The 17,885-nt window shown below is 37.6% G+C and overlaps 1 protein-coding gene across 1 annotated transcript in view; it reads right to left on the minus strand.

Annotated features, from left to right (window-relative positions):
- Window positions 1-9,833, minus strand: part of SLC15A5 (solute carrier family 15 member 5) — a 36,355-nt gene extending 26,522 nt beyond the window's left edge. Inside the window, exons 1-3 of the mRNA XM_086771094.1 lie at window positions 9,470-9,833; window positions 7,432-7,654; window positions 1,227-1,396 (exon numbers count right to left, since the gene is read on the minus strand). Of these exons, the coding sequence (XP_086627220.1) occupies window positions 1,227-1,396; window positions 7,432-7,654; window positions 9,470-9,815 (739 nt within the window). The 5' untranslated portion in view covers window positions 9,816-9,833. The remainder of the gene's footprint in view (window positions 1-1,226; window positions 1,397-7,431; window positions 7,655-9,469) is intronic.
- Between the last annotated feature and the right edge of the window lie 8,052 nt (window positions 9,834-17,885).

A 17,885-nucleotide genomic window follows, 5' to 3' on the forward strand; every position in this document is an offset into this window, starting at 1 on the left:
TTTTACGTTCTCAGGTTGTAAAAACTGTAGTGAGCTCCAGTAAGACAAAGAGCCACCATTCTCTCCATAAGAAGCTATCTAACTTGATGTTAGTCTTTGCAGTCCTCAGCTGCATATTGTCATGAGGTTTTTGGGGCACTGTGAAGAGGATGCATTTCTTTATCTCTGTTTGTTTTGAATAAACCTTTCTAGTTACGTCCTCACTATTATATTCCCAGCCACTTGATTTATGCACATTCCCTCAATGCTAATATGTTTTTGCTTAGATTCTGTTTATAAGAAAAAGACTGAAATAATAACTTGCTTTTAGTTTCTGGGTTCTATTGGAAAAAGAACCACAAGGTTTGGGCATTTACAGCCTTACTCAAGTCACTTACATTTCTGTGCTTGGTCAATGGAGACAGGTAGCGGCCAAAGGATTTTGAAGAGCTCAGGTATCAACTGTGGAGGCTACAGAAGTGTAAGAACTTCTGTTTTAAAATGTCTGGAGAGCCTGCACAGGAACTATTTAAAGCTATTCAGTATTTCTAGTTATTTTCAAATGTGTGAAACTACTTGATGTTGTAGGAGCAATCACACTGAAACAACAATAGGCATCAGATGTTCTGCAAGATAAAGGCATTATAAAACTACTTTGCTACTAGTGCATATTCCTGTTTAGCAGACTAACCACACTGCTTGACTGCCCAGGTGCAAATTTAGGCAAAGCAATCAAGCACACTTAAGGGAGAAAACCTGATCTAGTTGAAGATGTCCTGCTCCTTGCAGGGGGGTTGGACTAGATGACCATTGAAGGTCCTTTCCAACCCTAACCATTCTATGAAAACACAAGTGTGCTTGGTGCCTTAGCAGAGGCACAAACTCTGCTTCAACTGACCAAAACACTTTGGACATAGGTTTGAACTAAACCTGATAAAGGCCACCAGCAGCATGCACATGATACCTCTTCCTACACAGACAAAATGTTTTGATGCATGTCTTGACATGACAGAAAATGTACATCAATTTACCAGAGATTGCTTTTCATTTTTTCAACCTATCCAGAATTTCCACATCTGTCTTCACAGAAGATGTCTTCTCTTAAAGACAGACCCTGCGAAGGTAAACCCCAAGTATCTCCAACCTAATAGAGCAGTGTTGTGGAAGAACTTGTTTAGATACACAAGTTGATGTATTCTGTAAAAATAATGTCTAAAGATATTTCCTAAGAGATAGTTGCTTCTTACCTGTTTTGGGCTTGTAAATCATTTCACCACGCACCATGTGAATTGTGATCATAGCCATAAGCGCGGACACAAATGGGATAAGAAAACCAAGGTTCCTGGCCACAGACTGCTGGATATAAGAAATGCTGACAAAGACAACTGCTGAATTTAAGTTAACCAGCCAATAAAACCTAGTACACACAGACAGGGGAGAAAAGTGGAGAGGCTGAATAATATAAGGCCTTTACAAAAGATTAAAATATTAAGTGCATGGTAAGTATGGTAAACATGGATAGCATCAGTACCATGCACACATTGACTCAGTAATTAAGATCAAATTTCACTCGGATGTCTCAGCTCCAAGAGGTACCTGATTAAATATGGCAGTAGAGCTGAACAAATTATCGATCTAGTACTGGAAATATTATTGTGGATCGGACTAATTAAATACATCAACATTTACCATTTACACATTTAATATTTGATAACATAAGTTTTATGTATGTAATATAATCGTCACGTACTTTAAGCTTAACAGAGAAATGTCTTAACTCAGCCATGCCTTCTTTAAGGAATATTATAATTTGATTTATCAGGAGGGATGGCTTTTCCATTAGCTGCAAGGCTCAGCTTGAATTTTTGTTGGCTTCTGGAAATGTCTTGATAAGGAGGTTCCCCAACACAATTTGCTCTGAGACTGCCTTTAGCAGTAGAGGTACTTCCCAAGTAAGTGCTGAGCCCCTTCTATACACAGAAGATATTAAAATGAAAATTGCATACTCTTGGAAGCAGATGGCATACCACTAGTGATAGGCCTACCACAGTTTGGAACCCCTGATAACAGCACAATAAATGCGCTTTAAGAAATTATAAGGACGGCAACAAGCAACACCCAAAAATAAAAAATGCCCAAACAATGCAGTTTCCTGACAGGATGCAAAAGGATAACTACTTATTTTCTTTATCTTAGTAAATGAGTTTATATTTGCACAGTTAGGAGTATATTGTCACCACACTTTTTTTCCTTGGATTCCAATTCCTACGTAACACATTAAATAATGAGTTCTTTAAAATTCAGCTTTTTCTGATAAGTTAGTTAACTGCATAGCTATTTATTAAAGTGAAACATAAGTGAAGTGAAACAAAATGTATTGCTTATTGTTCTATTGGATAGCCCTCTTCTCACAACATGACTGACCAATTTTTACTCTATCATTCATAACTACAAGTGTTTCGCTTACAATCCCTCTAACTTCTTTTAAATTCTAAAAGTGCTCCCCTCAAACTGTTCTTCAGGCCACTTGTGCTGGTTTTTTTTTTTGCTTTCAGCAGAGCTTTAACCAAGCTTTCCCTTAAAACATAACTCTAGCACAAAAGACTGGTTTGAGGCTACAGAGTAGGCTCTATGAATATTCAGCATCTCAGAGCAGAGAGATCAGATTTAGGGAGGACCTGCCTTGTTGGAGTCATAGTTTCCATAAATACTAAATGTCAAGGATCAGTATAATACTTAATTTGAAAAATCAGAGTCAGTCATTCAGCAATTTTTGCTTCAGATTTGATTTTGGCTTGCAGACTTAGCGTCTGAAATGTTAAGTTCAGAATTTAGACTTTGGCTAAACTTCCAAGTTCCAAGTTGGTTTCAAAGACAACTGTATTCTAAATAAAGAAAAGGGATCAATAATGGAGTAGTACTACCTCAATATATCACTGATTACATTCTATAAGCAACTGCAAGAGGACAGTTGTTCACCTTTACTGGAACCTTAGCAAAATGGTTTCATTTAAAGGTGAAATATACATTGATACATAGTTGTACAGCTTAATATATATTGCTTTAGGAAGCAAAGCTTGCTTTCTTGTCTGGTGCCACTTCTGTCTCATGTATGCTATTTGTATTTGAGTATTTAAGTCTCCTAGTTCTTCTAGAATTACCTTCTCAACAATTAAAAAAAAAAAAATCTTAACATGTTGTAGAAGACCACATACTCCTCAGTAACCCAACTTCCAAGCTTTCCAGTTTGATCCCTCCTCAACTGCAAATGGGCAGGTAGGGCAGGAGCAAGGTATTAGCCTAACATTACAGCTCCCTGTATCAGTAATCACAGCAAGATGTTTTGAGCTGGAAATCCTAAGAGGAATGTTGCAAGTCTCTCTTGACACCTAGGAGACTTCCTCAACCCTATTTCACTCATTTAGAGTGATTTCTATGTGGCCTGCCGTAATTGCCAAGACAAACCATAGTCATATTGCAAGTTAGAGTACTGAAGTGCCTGCTCTACTCCTTCCACATCCTCTGACATTGCTCGTTACATCACATCTAGCTAGTGCTAAGAAAGCAAAACCTTTATCATATCAGAAGTGCGGACCTTGATAATGCTACTCAGGTCTGTTCAGTTACAAAAGCAACACCCTCCCACCCTGATAAGGGATGGGAGATGACCACAGGGCTGTGCAGCCATAGGCACGGGAACATGCTTATGCAGCTTGCCTCACAGAACTCGGGGTAAGTGGCAGAAGAAAAATGATGTACTCCACCAGGGCAAATGCAGTGCTGCTGAGAGCCACGCAGCAGCAGCACTCCTGGAACCAGCAAGGACACGTACAGCAGTGAGCTCTCCTGCTTCACACATTTTTCTGAAATCACACCAAAACCTGTCCCAAGTTCCAAACCAATTACTGTTTCCTTTAAGTAATGCACATTTTCAGGAGATGCTGCTCACCAGAATCATGGGCTTTCCCTCTCCACTGAATGCAATCCCCAGGCATTTTTGAATTATGTTATTCTGTGACAATGGTAGAGTTAGAGGGTTTTTGTGCACATACATGTTGACCCCCATTCAGCTAAAGCTTTTCACAAAATAGTTACACAACTGGGTCAGCCAAAACTTCTCAGAAGTTTTGAAACTATTCCTTACTGACAATTTTTAAATTAGGAGTTTCAGCATCTGCTTACTAAACTTTCTGAAGAGTGCCTGAGCTACCTGAAGTCCTGAAATGACTCTACAACTAGTCTTCATGACTCTACAACTGTTTCACTGGAAGTAGGAAGATCCAAAGAAAATTCTTGAGTACAGGAGAGTGTTTTTCACCACCATATAGCAAAGTGCTGTAAAACTGAAATGTAAAGCTCCTGTCCTCTTGCAGAAGAAGGAAAAAAAACCCTACATGTTTAGCAATCCTTATGACAAGAAAGATAAACTAACCTCAATGCACACATCAGAATTTTGAGATTTGCTCATATCATACTGACAGCAGCAGATCAGAATCTACACAAACAGAAACACATCTTGCTAGCTCACATACCACAGCTATCTAATATGGCAATATTTGGACTTGCATTTTGTAAAGTGTCTCAAAGATCCCAGTAGGGCATAGCTGAATTAATTAAATACATCATGCTGAATATCATGCCCAACTTTGCAGGGAACAGCTCCTTCCTAGAACTTCAGCACTGAGGTCTCCTCACAATGAATGCCAAGCGCCAGCTTGGGGCTTCATTTCAAGAATGCATTCCAGATACAAACCTAAATGTTATCGTGACAGTCCATAAAAACATAATAATCTTATTATAACATTTTACAGAAATGTATTCATTGTGATAACTTTAAAGAAGTAGCATCCAGGGACTTCTTATTTAAAAGTATTGTTTATGTGTATACAGAATTGAAAAAAAGGTTTTAATTAATGTAATGGTTGAGATGAATCAGAGATCAAGTAAAACACAAGAAAATTATATAAAAAGTTGACCTTTTTTTCACTTTTTAGATTAATTTTGAAGACCCAGAAGATCTCCTGTCACTTGAAATATTATTTAGCTTTATTTTTTAATCATGCCCTGCTCTCACAATTTAAGTTTTGATTTGTCCAAACTCAGACCCAGATATTCCATGTATGGACCAGTATCCAAGCTATATAGTTTTCTGTACTACAGCTTTGTTGGAGGAGGTAGATTTTTTTCCAGAATTGCTAAGGAGTTCTCTGCAAGGGGGAGGGGGGGGTGGGGGGGGGTGTGGGGCACGGTTTGGGACCCAAACCAGTAGAAAAACATTCTAAAAAGTCAAAGTAAAGTGAGTCCAAGATAACAACAGAAACTGATCTGCAGTATATGGAAAGAAAAATTATTTAGAAGAGAGGGAGGGAAGTGAAATACCAGTAGTCCCAGGTTCTCTGCATTTTTTTTTTTACAGGATATCAGTAAAACAAGGCACAACACTGCTAACTCTCACCCCTAGTCTGGATTATACTCTACTCTCATTCTCTGCTCCCATAGACAGAATTTACATTTTCTGCTGCAAAAAAAAAGTACTAGGCTATAACCTCAAACTTAGAAAAGTAGAAGTCCTTAGGGAAATTTCATCCAGCAGAATCCAAGTCCCTTCTTCACTTAACATTGGTATATTCTGTTTATTTAAAAATAAATAAAATAGTTCAAACTATGGGTTAGAACCAAGCCCTCAAGGATTGAATTAGACAATAGGTAATTACAAGGTCTTTTAACCCAGTCTCTAACCCAATGATTCTAATTGTTAAAACAGAACTCGTCTAAGAACACAGACTTAAACTCACCAAGAGTATGCAACCATCTCATTTTATATTATTTTAAAATTCAGTCCTGTGACAAGCAGTTACCAAGAGAAAATGATGATATTCTGAGAGGTTTTAAAGATATTAAGAAAGCCAAGAATGAAATCTCCATTTTTAAAATCTTGAGATCGTAATCAAATAGTCCCTCCTTGGATGTCACTGTAAAAAAATTAATTTTTTTTTAATCGCACATGTGCCTTTCTTGATATTTCCAAAATCCCAAGAACTGACCCATTTGGATTCCTCCAAGGAACTTTTTATTCTTATTACATCTCCTTTGTAATCAACGCTGAGAAATGTCACTTTGATTAAGCACAGTTCTGAATGGCTAAGACCACAGTACAATAAATTCTCTAGAGCTATCTTTCAGAACAACCGATTGCTCTCCAGTCTTAATCCCCTAGAGTCATATTTAATCAAAATAATGTTGCTAATTAAGGATTAAAACTCAGAATAGACTAAAAAGAAAAGATTTTTTTTTTCTCTCCTATAGGCAGGTCAAGGAGGCAGAATCTGCTCTAAGGAACTAAACAGTCTCATCTACCTTTGCTAAAGGTGCTTTATTCACTGAAGTTTGGATTTAGTTCAAAACTCTTTGATATTAACATAATTGGAGGGAAAAAAGAATAGCCACGAAAGCCATTCCCAAAGGAAGAGAGAGCTGATTCACTAAGATCTCCATTGATTCTTCAGCATTGCATTGTCAATATGCAAATGTGCTCAGTTTTTATTTCAAGAACAGTGCAGGTACATGAAAAGAAGAGAAAGGGGGCAGTTTAGGACTTATTTCACTCTATCTCAAATCAGGAATCTGGAGGTTCCCACTGTGACATCTTTGATCCTTGCTCCACAGTTTAACCAGAAGGTACAGGAGAATGTATATATAGCAATTTGTATAGTGCTACAGAAGTAGTAAATAAAGGCAAATATACCATCAAAACTGACCTCTCTGACACACTGAGACAAATAGTTAATATGAAAAAAACCCTGAATTTTAAGAACCATTTTAGGAGTAATTTCTCCTCAAAGTTTTCTTAAAAACCTTGAAATATTCAGATTGATACACAAATATCAAGTGGTTTATCTGATGCCAAAACTTCACAGGAACAGAGCTGAAACAATACAGCAGATCCCTATCACTGAGCTTTGCAGTTAGAGACCATGAGCAGTCTCTAGTTCCAACAAATTAGCAGACTCAACTGCCGCCTGTCATTGTTAAATATTTTCTCTGATGTAAATTCTAATAGATCATTGAATTTTGCCACTATTAGTTAGGGAGTAATACCAAAATATCCTGAAGGGATAGCCATGTTAAAGGTAGAAAACCCAATGGAATATGTTGTTCTAACAGCATCTAGGCTATCAAGTCTGTGAGCATTTGGGCAAATCAGTTCATTCTAATTACAACTGAAGATTTCTGTAGGAGGCCAAATAGATAATCACCTACTGGTCCTGGCAAAAGGAAAAAATCTAGGAAAACTTTTTAAAGAAATTCTTGGAAACTTCCAAAATCTAAATGTATTTTTCAGTTAGAAACAAAACATGAAACCCACCACCTGTAGAATCTGCCTTGTAAGTCAGCAGTGAATTTCAAGGCAATGATCCCCAACACATATTTAGCTGACAGTAAGTTACCAACCAGTTGAAAAAAGAAAGAAGTTCCTTCGGTCCACAGTCCTCAAGGTTGTATGCACTTAATGGACAAACTATAGCTCTTATGCCTCCTATTCCCAGACTAGCTGTGAATAGCGCAAAGTAGAATACAATTTTCTGCTCCCTTTTGGTTAATGTGTGAAGTATATGTCGTCTGTCAATGTAAATATCTTCAAAGGGGAATGCCACAACAGGTAATAGGGCTGTGCCTAGAATTGGAAAGAAAATTGTCATTTGAAATGGATTAGAATCAGACTGATGAATAAGATTTATATAATTTTTTTAAAGCAGTTATGTTGAAAAGACATGAAAAATCAAAGATACACAACAGAGGAGTGCAAAGAGGGAGAGTCTTAACGCTGCAGATAGGCACAACCTTTCTGGATTTCACTATATGCAGTAAGACAAGACCACTAGGGGCCTCCAAGAAAACAGTCTTCCTCTGAAATGCTTGTAAGGTTTCAGGTTCTCCAATCAACTGAAGAGCTCACTCTGGAAATGTAGCTCCTCTCACTGGCCTTCCCCATTGCCTGCGCATAGAGGGCAGTAGCTCTCTGCTTGCCAGAAGGCACCTGTTAAAACATGTCATTTCACTTGATGAACCACTGATCAACCAAAAAAAACCACCACATGGTGGAATGTAGCCTTTTTTTGCATCTTCTTGAAACCCCAGAATTGTAATGAGAACAATAATTTAACAAATAAATTAACAAAACTTTTGTGGAAAATTCTCTTTTTCTACTGCAGCTTCATGGAAGATACAGGATTTTCAGAAACTTTACCTACAGAAGAACTGCCATGAACTGCATTTATCACCTCTGGTCTGCAAAGTCTTTCAGATTTAATCAGCTATAGATTCTCCAAGTTGTAATTGGAGACTAAACTCAAAATACATTGATGTGTCATCAAGGCCAACATTGGCCACAACTAAGACTACAATTGTACATCAAACCCCAACACATCAGGAATGTTTAATGATCTATCTCCAAAAAAAAAAAAAAAAAAAAAAAAAAAAATTTCATGTTAAAACAATACACAAATACATCAAATTCTGTTTGCGTCACTAGTCTTCTACTTTAAGATATGTATTGAAAGGACAAGTGGCAGAAGGAGTTTCCAAACAAGAAGCCCATGGGAGAAACAGTGGAACACAATAGCAATTATTTCTCCAGACTGCTTGCACAATGGTTCTGCAATCAGTTCAAGAACATTTCAGCAACAACTCTGATTTTTCCTTACTTTGTTGCATGTCTAAATAACACATGGCTGGCTATTGCAGAAATCAGACTTGCCTATGCTCAACAACTGGTCCAAGTAAAAAGTATTCCTATTGACTTGGTTTAAGTTGACAGAATAACCATCAGTTGTGAGATGCACTAATTGCTACAGAACAGTCACACTTAGTTTGAACAGTGCTTTTGTATAAAAGATGTCCAGACTAACGCATGGGGAAGATTCAGAATGTACTAACAGGAAGCAAGCTCTCAATACAAGTATTAGAACACAGCCTCTCTACTTAAGGCAAAATTTGTTTATACAGGTATGTGCTTAAATACACCTTTCCCTCTTGCCCAAATACAACATCCAATACAACATGCAATAAAATCTTAGTACCAACAGCTGGGAAACAGTTTCCAAACTCTCCCTCAAACTATCTCTCTGACTAGAGCCCCACATTTGCCCCAAACTTTAATAGCCTTAGATGCCTCTTAAAAGGACCAATTTCAGGAGCTGAGCATCCATGTTCTGAACAGCCAAGGCACTTCAGAGGAGTTAAGTTTGTGCACCAACTACCCCCAAAATGAACATGCAAATGTTCCTTAGTCTTGTTCAAAGCACTGCCTCACAAAAGTATACAGGCAAAAATATTGCAGTGCATTTTGCAGAGGAGAAACTAAGTAACTAGCTGTTAGAGAAGGTGGTCACAAGGTTAGAGAAAATAGTTACATTTCAAACAGAATGCTAGATAATGCATTTCTGCAACAGAATTACTACAACATGAAATAGTCACCAGTGTCACCTACCTAGGAAGTGCAGAAACATGCAGATGCACACGAGCTTGATCCTCCCAACAAGGCATTCGGCAAGCCAGCCAACCAGTACCGGCGTCAACATGGAGGTGCCTACAAAGCACATATTGACTATAGCCGCCTGGTAGTTGGGATAGCCGAGTTTGACAGTGCAGAAGAGGATCATGTTGCAGACAATGCCAAAGAACGTGAATCTCTCGCATAGCTCCACCAGCAGTACACAAACAGCCTCTTGGAGCTTCTTCTCAGACTGAGATAGATTTCCACCATGGTTGCTTCTCCCAGGGAAAAGTCTTTGCTGCTTATCAGCAGTGCGGTTCAAAAGTTGCCTCTCTTGCATATCTCTTCTCTCTGCCCCAGGCACACTTGTCTTTTTGGAGTAGAACTGTGTATAGCAGCTTAAGTTACCAGTATACTTCTGTTCTTTTCCACTGTAATTAGCAAACCGGTAAGACTCTCACTTTGAATTCCACACTTCACTACTACAATTTCTTAGGGCACCTGTCATTTCTGTGACATTACATATAGGATCCAAAGAGTATTAAAAAAAAGATATATCAATGTCTCAGCTTCTGAATTTAGCAACACTTGGGAACTTAATCTGTTTATTTAATTGGTCAATTTGAGGGTGCACATGATTTTTCCCTAGACTTATATTAGCCATTAAATTATATTAATTCAATACAGTACAAGCAACCATCTGTATGTTAAAGATAAAGGTTTAAATACGGAGGAAAGCTAACATTTTCAGCAGAATTCAAATAATAGATCTAGAAAATAATTTGGTTAAAATAATCTGATACTTTAATTATGCAACAAGTGAAAAACTGCAAGCAAAGATAGAGAAGGGGTTTTTTTTTTCCTAAAATTAACAGTATCTAATCATTATTACATTTCTTGATATTTTTGGTTGAAATTAATTATAAAAATAGCATTAATTATAAAAATAAGTAACGCTAGTACATTTCAGTTAGAAAAGCAAATTTTAAAAGAAAGCAAGTTGAATATATTAGCAAAGAAAAAAAAGCAATCCAAAAGCAACCTCAATCAGAATTGTTTCTCTAGGCAGATATTGCACCATAGCTGCAACGCATCATAAGCGGCAGGGGCACAGATGATGATTATATCAACCAAAAGCCGTCACCAGCTTGAAAAGAAATTAGGAAGAGCCAAACATAATAGTCCTTTATAATGCTCCTGCTACCTTACCCACAGAGAAGTCTGCAGATTCCCCAGATCAGTTTGTCCACTTTGTGGAGCTCATTAAGATCACCAACACCTGTTCAAAATACTCCCAGCTAAGAAGGAGGAGCATTCTGCATTTATTTTGCACACACACAAATAAATATACGTGTTACAAGGCAGTGGTAAAACAGGCCTGCTTCTCTAAATAGAGCTCTCAGTGCCTCTATGGCTTTTTTTGAGACATAGGCTCTGCTGTTTGTTTCTATTTCTCCACATAACTGCTCACATTTTACCTCTTCAGATCTGTTTAGTACATGAGAACTCCTACATCCCAAAGTAGATGCACAATAGGATATAATCAGTATGAATAAACATAGATTCCAAGATTACCTCCAGGGAAAAAAAAAAAAAAAAGAAAAAAGGAAAAAAATAAAAATCTCTGAATGTTGCTGTCAAGTTTTGGTTTACTTCTCTGGCTTGTTTCTAAAGAAACTGTGATTCAGACACAAAGCCTAGAAACGCTGAAGCTTAAACTTAAATAGCAATAGATTGCTCCATAAAATAATTTTGAAACATATTTTTTTTATCTATTACAAGTCTAAAGCAAGAACTCTGACACCAAAGAACTTACAGTTTTCAGAGATGTCCAGGTAGGGATAAAACCAGCTGTAATTGTAGCATGCCAAGACCTATTTGTCTTCTGATTTATTATAGTTAAAATTATCTTAATTTGGACGAACCTGCCAGAGAAATCCAAACTAGAAATCACTTGTAATTCAGCTTAGCTTCTCCATCAAAGTGTAAGGAAAGCCATCCCAAATCAAACCAGGAGAGATGACAGTATTTTGACTAAGAGCTAAAAGGCACATATATCTTCTGTTGCACAAAGATACTCTTACGTAACCATTAATGAAGAAAATTATCTTTTTTGTTTTAAAGGAAATATGACCTTATTTTATAATCAGACAGAAAGCATCAGGATAAATACACTCTTACTCCTATAGATATTTCAATGTAAATTAGCTTCTTTTCCTACCCCCTTTTTTTTTTTTTTTTTTTTTTTTAAAGAGTACAAAGTTTACCTGTCCTTATGGGTGCTAGCTATTCGAAGTGAATCATATCATGGGAACTGGTAGAGACAGCAGGGCTACTAGCTGAGATGGCTGTATCTTAGCCTTCATGTGGTTTCATTTACCCTAATTTTGGGTTACAAGCTAGGGAAAAGACATCATTGACTGAGTCTTATAAACGCCACGGAAAGGAGGAGGTAGGTGATCTTCATTGTTACGTATGGATTGTATTTGCATGTGACCAATACAGGTGTGGTGGTGATGACAGTCACAGATCACAATCAGTAAATGAGTTAACACGCTCAGTGCTAAGAGAATATACAACTTCATATAACAATATGATCTTTATTGGTTTATTTTTTTAATCACTTCTGCAGCAATTATAGGTGGTCTATCTAATTCCTTTACGTGCTTTTAGTTGAAATCTATTTGAATCACCTGGCGTTCACTTGGCTTATTCTTAATACACAAGGTAGTAGGACTGCATAATGATGAAAAATTCTATTATTAACATATGAAGAGCTTTATATATACCAAAGCAGCTAGAAACTAGCTGCAACAAATAACTACTATTTCAAAATCCAGCCCTTCTTCTGGCAGTACCTCTGTCTGCCAGTAAGGACTTTGCTTTTTTTTTTTTAAACAAATCTTCCTTAAAGAACATTCAGACCTTAGAGACCGTTTTATAAAAACATTTGCTCTCACATGACAGTGTCAGCTCACTAGATGTCTGGCCATTAATAAAAGAGTTGCTATTTGATAGCCTATCAACCAAGGCAGAAGGTTACTTCTACTCATTTTGGAACCTATAAATTAGCATTAGGCAATGAATTAAGTTGGACAGGTTGTAACTGAATTTTTTGCTTAATTTTCTCTGACAAATGACAGTTGTTGTCAGGGGTTTTTTTAACTATATTTTTATATACATTATGTTTATTGATACTGAACAGGCAGAACTTCAGTGTCCAGCACAACAGTTTGTCTGGCTAAGAGGTGGCAGTGGCTCTAGACCTCTGTTTATGTTCTAGAAGGGTCAGTCTCTCTAATGTCTCAGCAAATGTAATTCAGCTTTACCCTTACTCTTTAAAGAACATGTGAGAGGTGTTATTGTTAATCACAGCAGCAGCTGTGGTTTCTGCTAAGTATCTGGGGGGAAAGCATAATGACAAGGACAGAGTGACAGGGCAACACAACAATTTTGACACTAAATAAAAAATTACATGGGTCAGATCTTTCTAGTTAGCACCAGGATTCCCATTAACTTGCACGAGTTGAGAAGCTGGCTCAATGATCCCTGACCTGAGGACTGCAATTTCAAAGACATTAGAAAGGCAGAGCAAAAGCTCTGGAGGAGAGCATTGGCAAACAGGAGCAAACATGCCTGGGGTTTGCTGCCTGATGGTGTAAATGTGAGCCCAAGGCAGTAGGTTGGGCAGGCAGCCACAGTATAGAAACACAGCTCGAAGCTGGGTGGGAGAAAGGGAGAAAACAGGAAGATGCTGCAAAGACAAGTTTGGGGGAATGCTTCTGGTACCCAATGTCCTGCTATGGCTCCAGGTGACTAATTAGAAGAGTTACAAGGTTAGTGACAGAAAAAAGTGATGTGGTAAAAGCACAGGCTAAGACTAGACCTCATGCTTTTCAAAATCACCCCTTTAATTTACTTCTCTTATGTGTATGAGAAATGCTCAATTTAACACATAATAGCAGTTACCAGCCCACGTTTGATGCCTGCAGGATGCCCTTCAGCAAGGGCAGCTCTCTGTGGCCTTAGAGAAAGGCTCAGGCACTCTGATAGTGGGTATATCCTTCTCTCCTTTTTTTCCTTCCCTGCAGTTACTTCTATAGTAGGGGGAAAATCAACAAATGAAAACTACTGGTCTTTTCAGGCATGAAAAATAAGTACTAGAAGCTGTAGTCTTGTACAGGTTGAAGATGACCTGCCACTTGTCAATGTGCTTCACAGGACTTAAAAATAGCTGTGAGAACAGAGTTTAATTGTAGAAAGGGTAAAGCAAAGGTTCATATTAAAAAAAAAAAAAATTAACTTCCAATATGAACTTTCTTTGTTTTCTTCTGCCAACTTTTTTGGGGGGGTTTTTTGTCCTTTTTTTTTTTTTTTTTCATCTTTAGGTATCATTTAGGACAATGTCTTATTTCCTATATCCTATTTCACAAACAAATAATGAAAGAATTTCTATCTAAAAATGTTACTTCAGACAACCGATTTAGTGATTTCTGCACTGCCTGTCCCTGCAGTCTCAGAGTATACTGGGTGCAGACAGACTTGAATCTGAACTCGTACAGAACATGATGGTGCTTCTTTTGGAGTTCACAGCATTTGAAACCTTTATCTAATGCTTCTGAAGAACTTCAGCAGCACCAGTAAAAATGCTGACTAATATTTGTCTGACTCCATACCAGAAGAACAAATACACACAAAACCCAAGTGCTCTATGAATCATGCAAAAGGTCAATTAAGAAACTGAAATGTAGTAATCGGGAGGTTGAGAAAGCTTATTTGTGAAATCTGTTAGATTAGCAAATCTAATCAAATAAAATTGTTTTGTATTTTTTGTATTTTATAAAGATCTATTAAATGCTATAAAAGTAATTTTAAAGGATGAAAAATAGCATCTATGAAATAACCAGCTATTAAAATTACTGATTATATGATAAATTCTCTGGGAAGTTCTGGAACTATGATACCACATCATATTTGAATAATTTTGTTCTCCCTTTGGTAAGTATTCTTGCAAAACCTTCCACACTTTAGCCAGAAGTAACTGGGAACCTTAGTTCATTTCTGCCTTGCTGCAGGACGGAGGTAACACCTGTCTTGTTCTATGGCAACATCTGTCTGTGAAAGTGCAAGACCAGGGTGAGACTTTTAATTTAGGGAAAAGCTGTATTTTAAGAAGCACATTTGTTTATTTTTTCCTTGTGCAGTCATAATTTAAAAACCAGATGAGAATGCCATTTTCTTCTTTGTTCTGCCAAAAGGTAACATACTAAGAAAGAGAATCAAGAATGCCCAACAGGTCCCAGTGGAGAGTGCAGACAGGACCTCTTCTGCAAAAAGCTTTCTTTTATCTGCTTGTCCTACGGAAGACCGTTGTAGCCATTTGTTCCCGAGTCCTACTTTTCCTCTAGTGTATTCTCTCTCTTTCTCCTGTTTCTCCAGTGAAAGGCTGTGAAGATGATGACAGGACTGAAGCATCTCACATATGAGCCAAGTTTGAGAGACCTGGGACTGTTCAGCCTGGAAAAGAGAAGGCTCATGAGAGATCTTACATATATATATATACACACACCTGAAGGGAGGGTGCAAAGAGGACAGAGCCAGGCTCTTTTCAATGGAGCCCAGTTAGAGGACAAGAGGCAATGGGTGCAAACTGAAAGACGGAAAGCTCAATTTAAATATAAGTAAAAACTTCTGGGGTTGTCAAGCTCCAGAAGAAGTTGCCCACAGATGTGGTAGAGTCTCCACCCTTGGAGATATTCAAAACCCAACTGGACACAGCGCTGAGCAACCTGCTGTGACTGCTTTGAGTAGGTGGCATGGACTAGACAATTGCCAGAGGTGCTTCCTAACTCAACCATTCTGTGATTCTGAGCAGCAAGAGTAAATACTTTGCCAAAGTAGAATCTAAGCTGGAAGATGATAGAAGAAAAAAAATAGATTCTTGCCCAGTTGCTGGTTATGTCCTCTATGAGTGAGAAAGGTTTGCTAACTTACTTTTAGAATTTTTTTTTTAGGGAGATGGTTTTAAAATTGCTGATCCTCAAACCTTTGCTATAAATTAGAATTATTTTGGCATGATTACCCTGTTCCTTCAAACCGCACATGTTTTATTTTGGAGATTTTGTTCAAACATATATAATTATCTATGCTAAGCAGTTTTTCATATGTTCTAAGGCTTTTGTCTTATTGCACCTAGATGACGGTTTTATAATTCAGGAGTAATTGAATTGCAATTATTTTTCATGATGCATGGTACGGTTTTATATCACGTTGTTGGCAGATATTCTTTATGATGTCGTTTGGTCTAATGGGAAAATTAGAAGTAGCTCTATCATATAGAAAAATGGCTTTTTTGTCTCATGTTATAGTTTGTAGATGGCACCCGGGATATTTTCTTTTGACATATAGATTTTTAGGTACAGACTGAAATGAGATTCTAAAGCAGAGTTCACAGTTGAGACAATATTATCTGTACATCCAGGATGATTTCAACTATTCTCCCATACGGACAGTTCATTTATATTCAAGTCCATTTAGTAGACCGTGGTTAGTATTCTAAAATACATATATAAGTACTATATGACGGCGGAGTTTCTGCTCTAAATTCATCCCTGATCCAACGTAACTGGTTTCAGAGAAGCCATGAAAAGATGTCAGCATCTTTTTTAGAAGCAAATATTCATCAGAATAGGGGATTGACAGTAGATCTCCCACCTCACCGAAGAGCTTTCCCAACGACTGCAGTGCCCAGATAGTCTCTTAATCTCTCCTGCTGGAGCTATAACACATTGTGTAAAGCTTTATGAGCTGTAGGGAAGCTGATTTTGTAACCTAGAGATTAGGGCTGCTCTCCAGGAATTTGAGGAGAGGCAAATTCAAGGCTCTATGTCAATGAATAGTTAATTATGTCTATAACATAGATAGTCCTACACAGACAGAAGCGAGAAAGCACTGTCTGAGAAGAGCACAGTTTGGGACACTGGATGTAGGAAAATGGTAGAAAATGAGGGCTGAATTCTAGAGCCAGCAGAGCATCCTTTTACAAAGGGAAAAGCTATACTTTATAAAGTTTTCTCCACAAAATAATATTTGGAAAGTCACAAATTTTCAGGGGATGGGTCAATGGTCATACAAAACCCAGATTGTCTGTCTATATAAAATTATCATAAATGGATGATTGCATAAAAGTTGATAACAGGAAGTTTCAGATAGCCATCTTGAAATCTTTTTTATTTTCCTCATCTGTTCATACACTTTTCCGCCTTGTAAACTGATACAGGAAAAAGTGTAACATAACTTTATTTATTCAGCTGCAAACTTGAACGTCCACAAGCTGAAAACTGTGAGTTACTACAGGCCCGGTCTACATTATCTTGTGTGGCTTGATTGAGGGAGAAACTGGCAGAATTGAGAATGCTTCTTCTTGTAAGGGCTAATATTTTCTCATCAAAATTGATTTTTAATTGAGTTTTCAGTCTTTATGAAAGGTGTCAGGATTGCCAGCAGATCAAGGGAGGCGATCCTTCCACTATACTCAGCACCAATAAGGGGATATCTGGAATACTGGGTACAATGTCCTCTACTGTCAGCAATTTGCCTAAAATGAGTGAAACCGAAGTTTCATCACTAATCTGGGGATACGTACAGTAGAACTGTTTCAAAATTAGCTCTTATTCTTGCAGCAGACAGGCAGGTTGAAATATTGTACCAAGCATGAAGCAAACACAGACTTTTTTTTTTTGCTAAAGGTTTCAGGGTATATCATCTAGACATCTGAGTCTGAACAGGTCCAGGCAAATTCGGATCCTGACATGCTCTCCCAAGTGCAGGCACTTCTTTCACCTTTCTCTTATGTTTGACATTTACTGTGGAAGTCACACGCTTCTTCTAAAGTGAGAAGCCACATGTCACTGCTTCTTTTCTCTGGCACACAACTACGTTAGGGCCTCTATGTCACTTGCATTTAACCTATTATAATGACCTTTGATTGGTGTCCCAGCACAGTGAATTAGCAAGCTACAAGCAGTACAAAACGCTACTGCTAGGATCTAATCCAGCATAAGGAAGAGTAAATATGTAGCTGCAGTGGTACTTTTAATTATGGAAATAAGAAACCAAAGGTCTCTTAGGATACTACAGACAATACAATCCAGGTTGAGGTCTTACTTTATTTTCTGCAGTCTTTTGAAACCTTTGTGAAGAAAAATGAGCCCAAATAAGAATTCTAGATCTAAAATCCCTGGGAATGATGTTCATTCCTAATTTGAAATAGGTAAGTCATTAGGAGTTGCTCTGCTTACTGAGGAGGATTATATCATGTTACTTCCATGTGTTTAGATGTAGATGTATATGCATCCTAATAATCAGCCTTCTTTCTGCTTTGGTCTTGTCCCTGTATGGCATAGTGAGA

This window comes from Chlamydotis macqueenii, chromosome 1 (assembly GCF_036417535.1).
Source record: "Chlamydotis macqueenii isolate bChlMac1 chromosome 1, bChlMac1.mat, whole genome shotgun sequence".
Taxonomy (NCBI): domain Eukaryota; kingdom Metazoa; phylum Chordata; class Aves; order Otidiformes; family Otididae; genus Chlamydotis; species Chlamydotis macqueenii.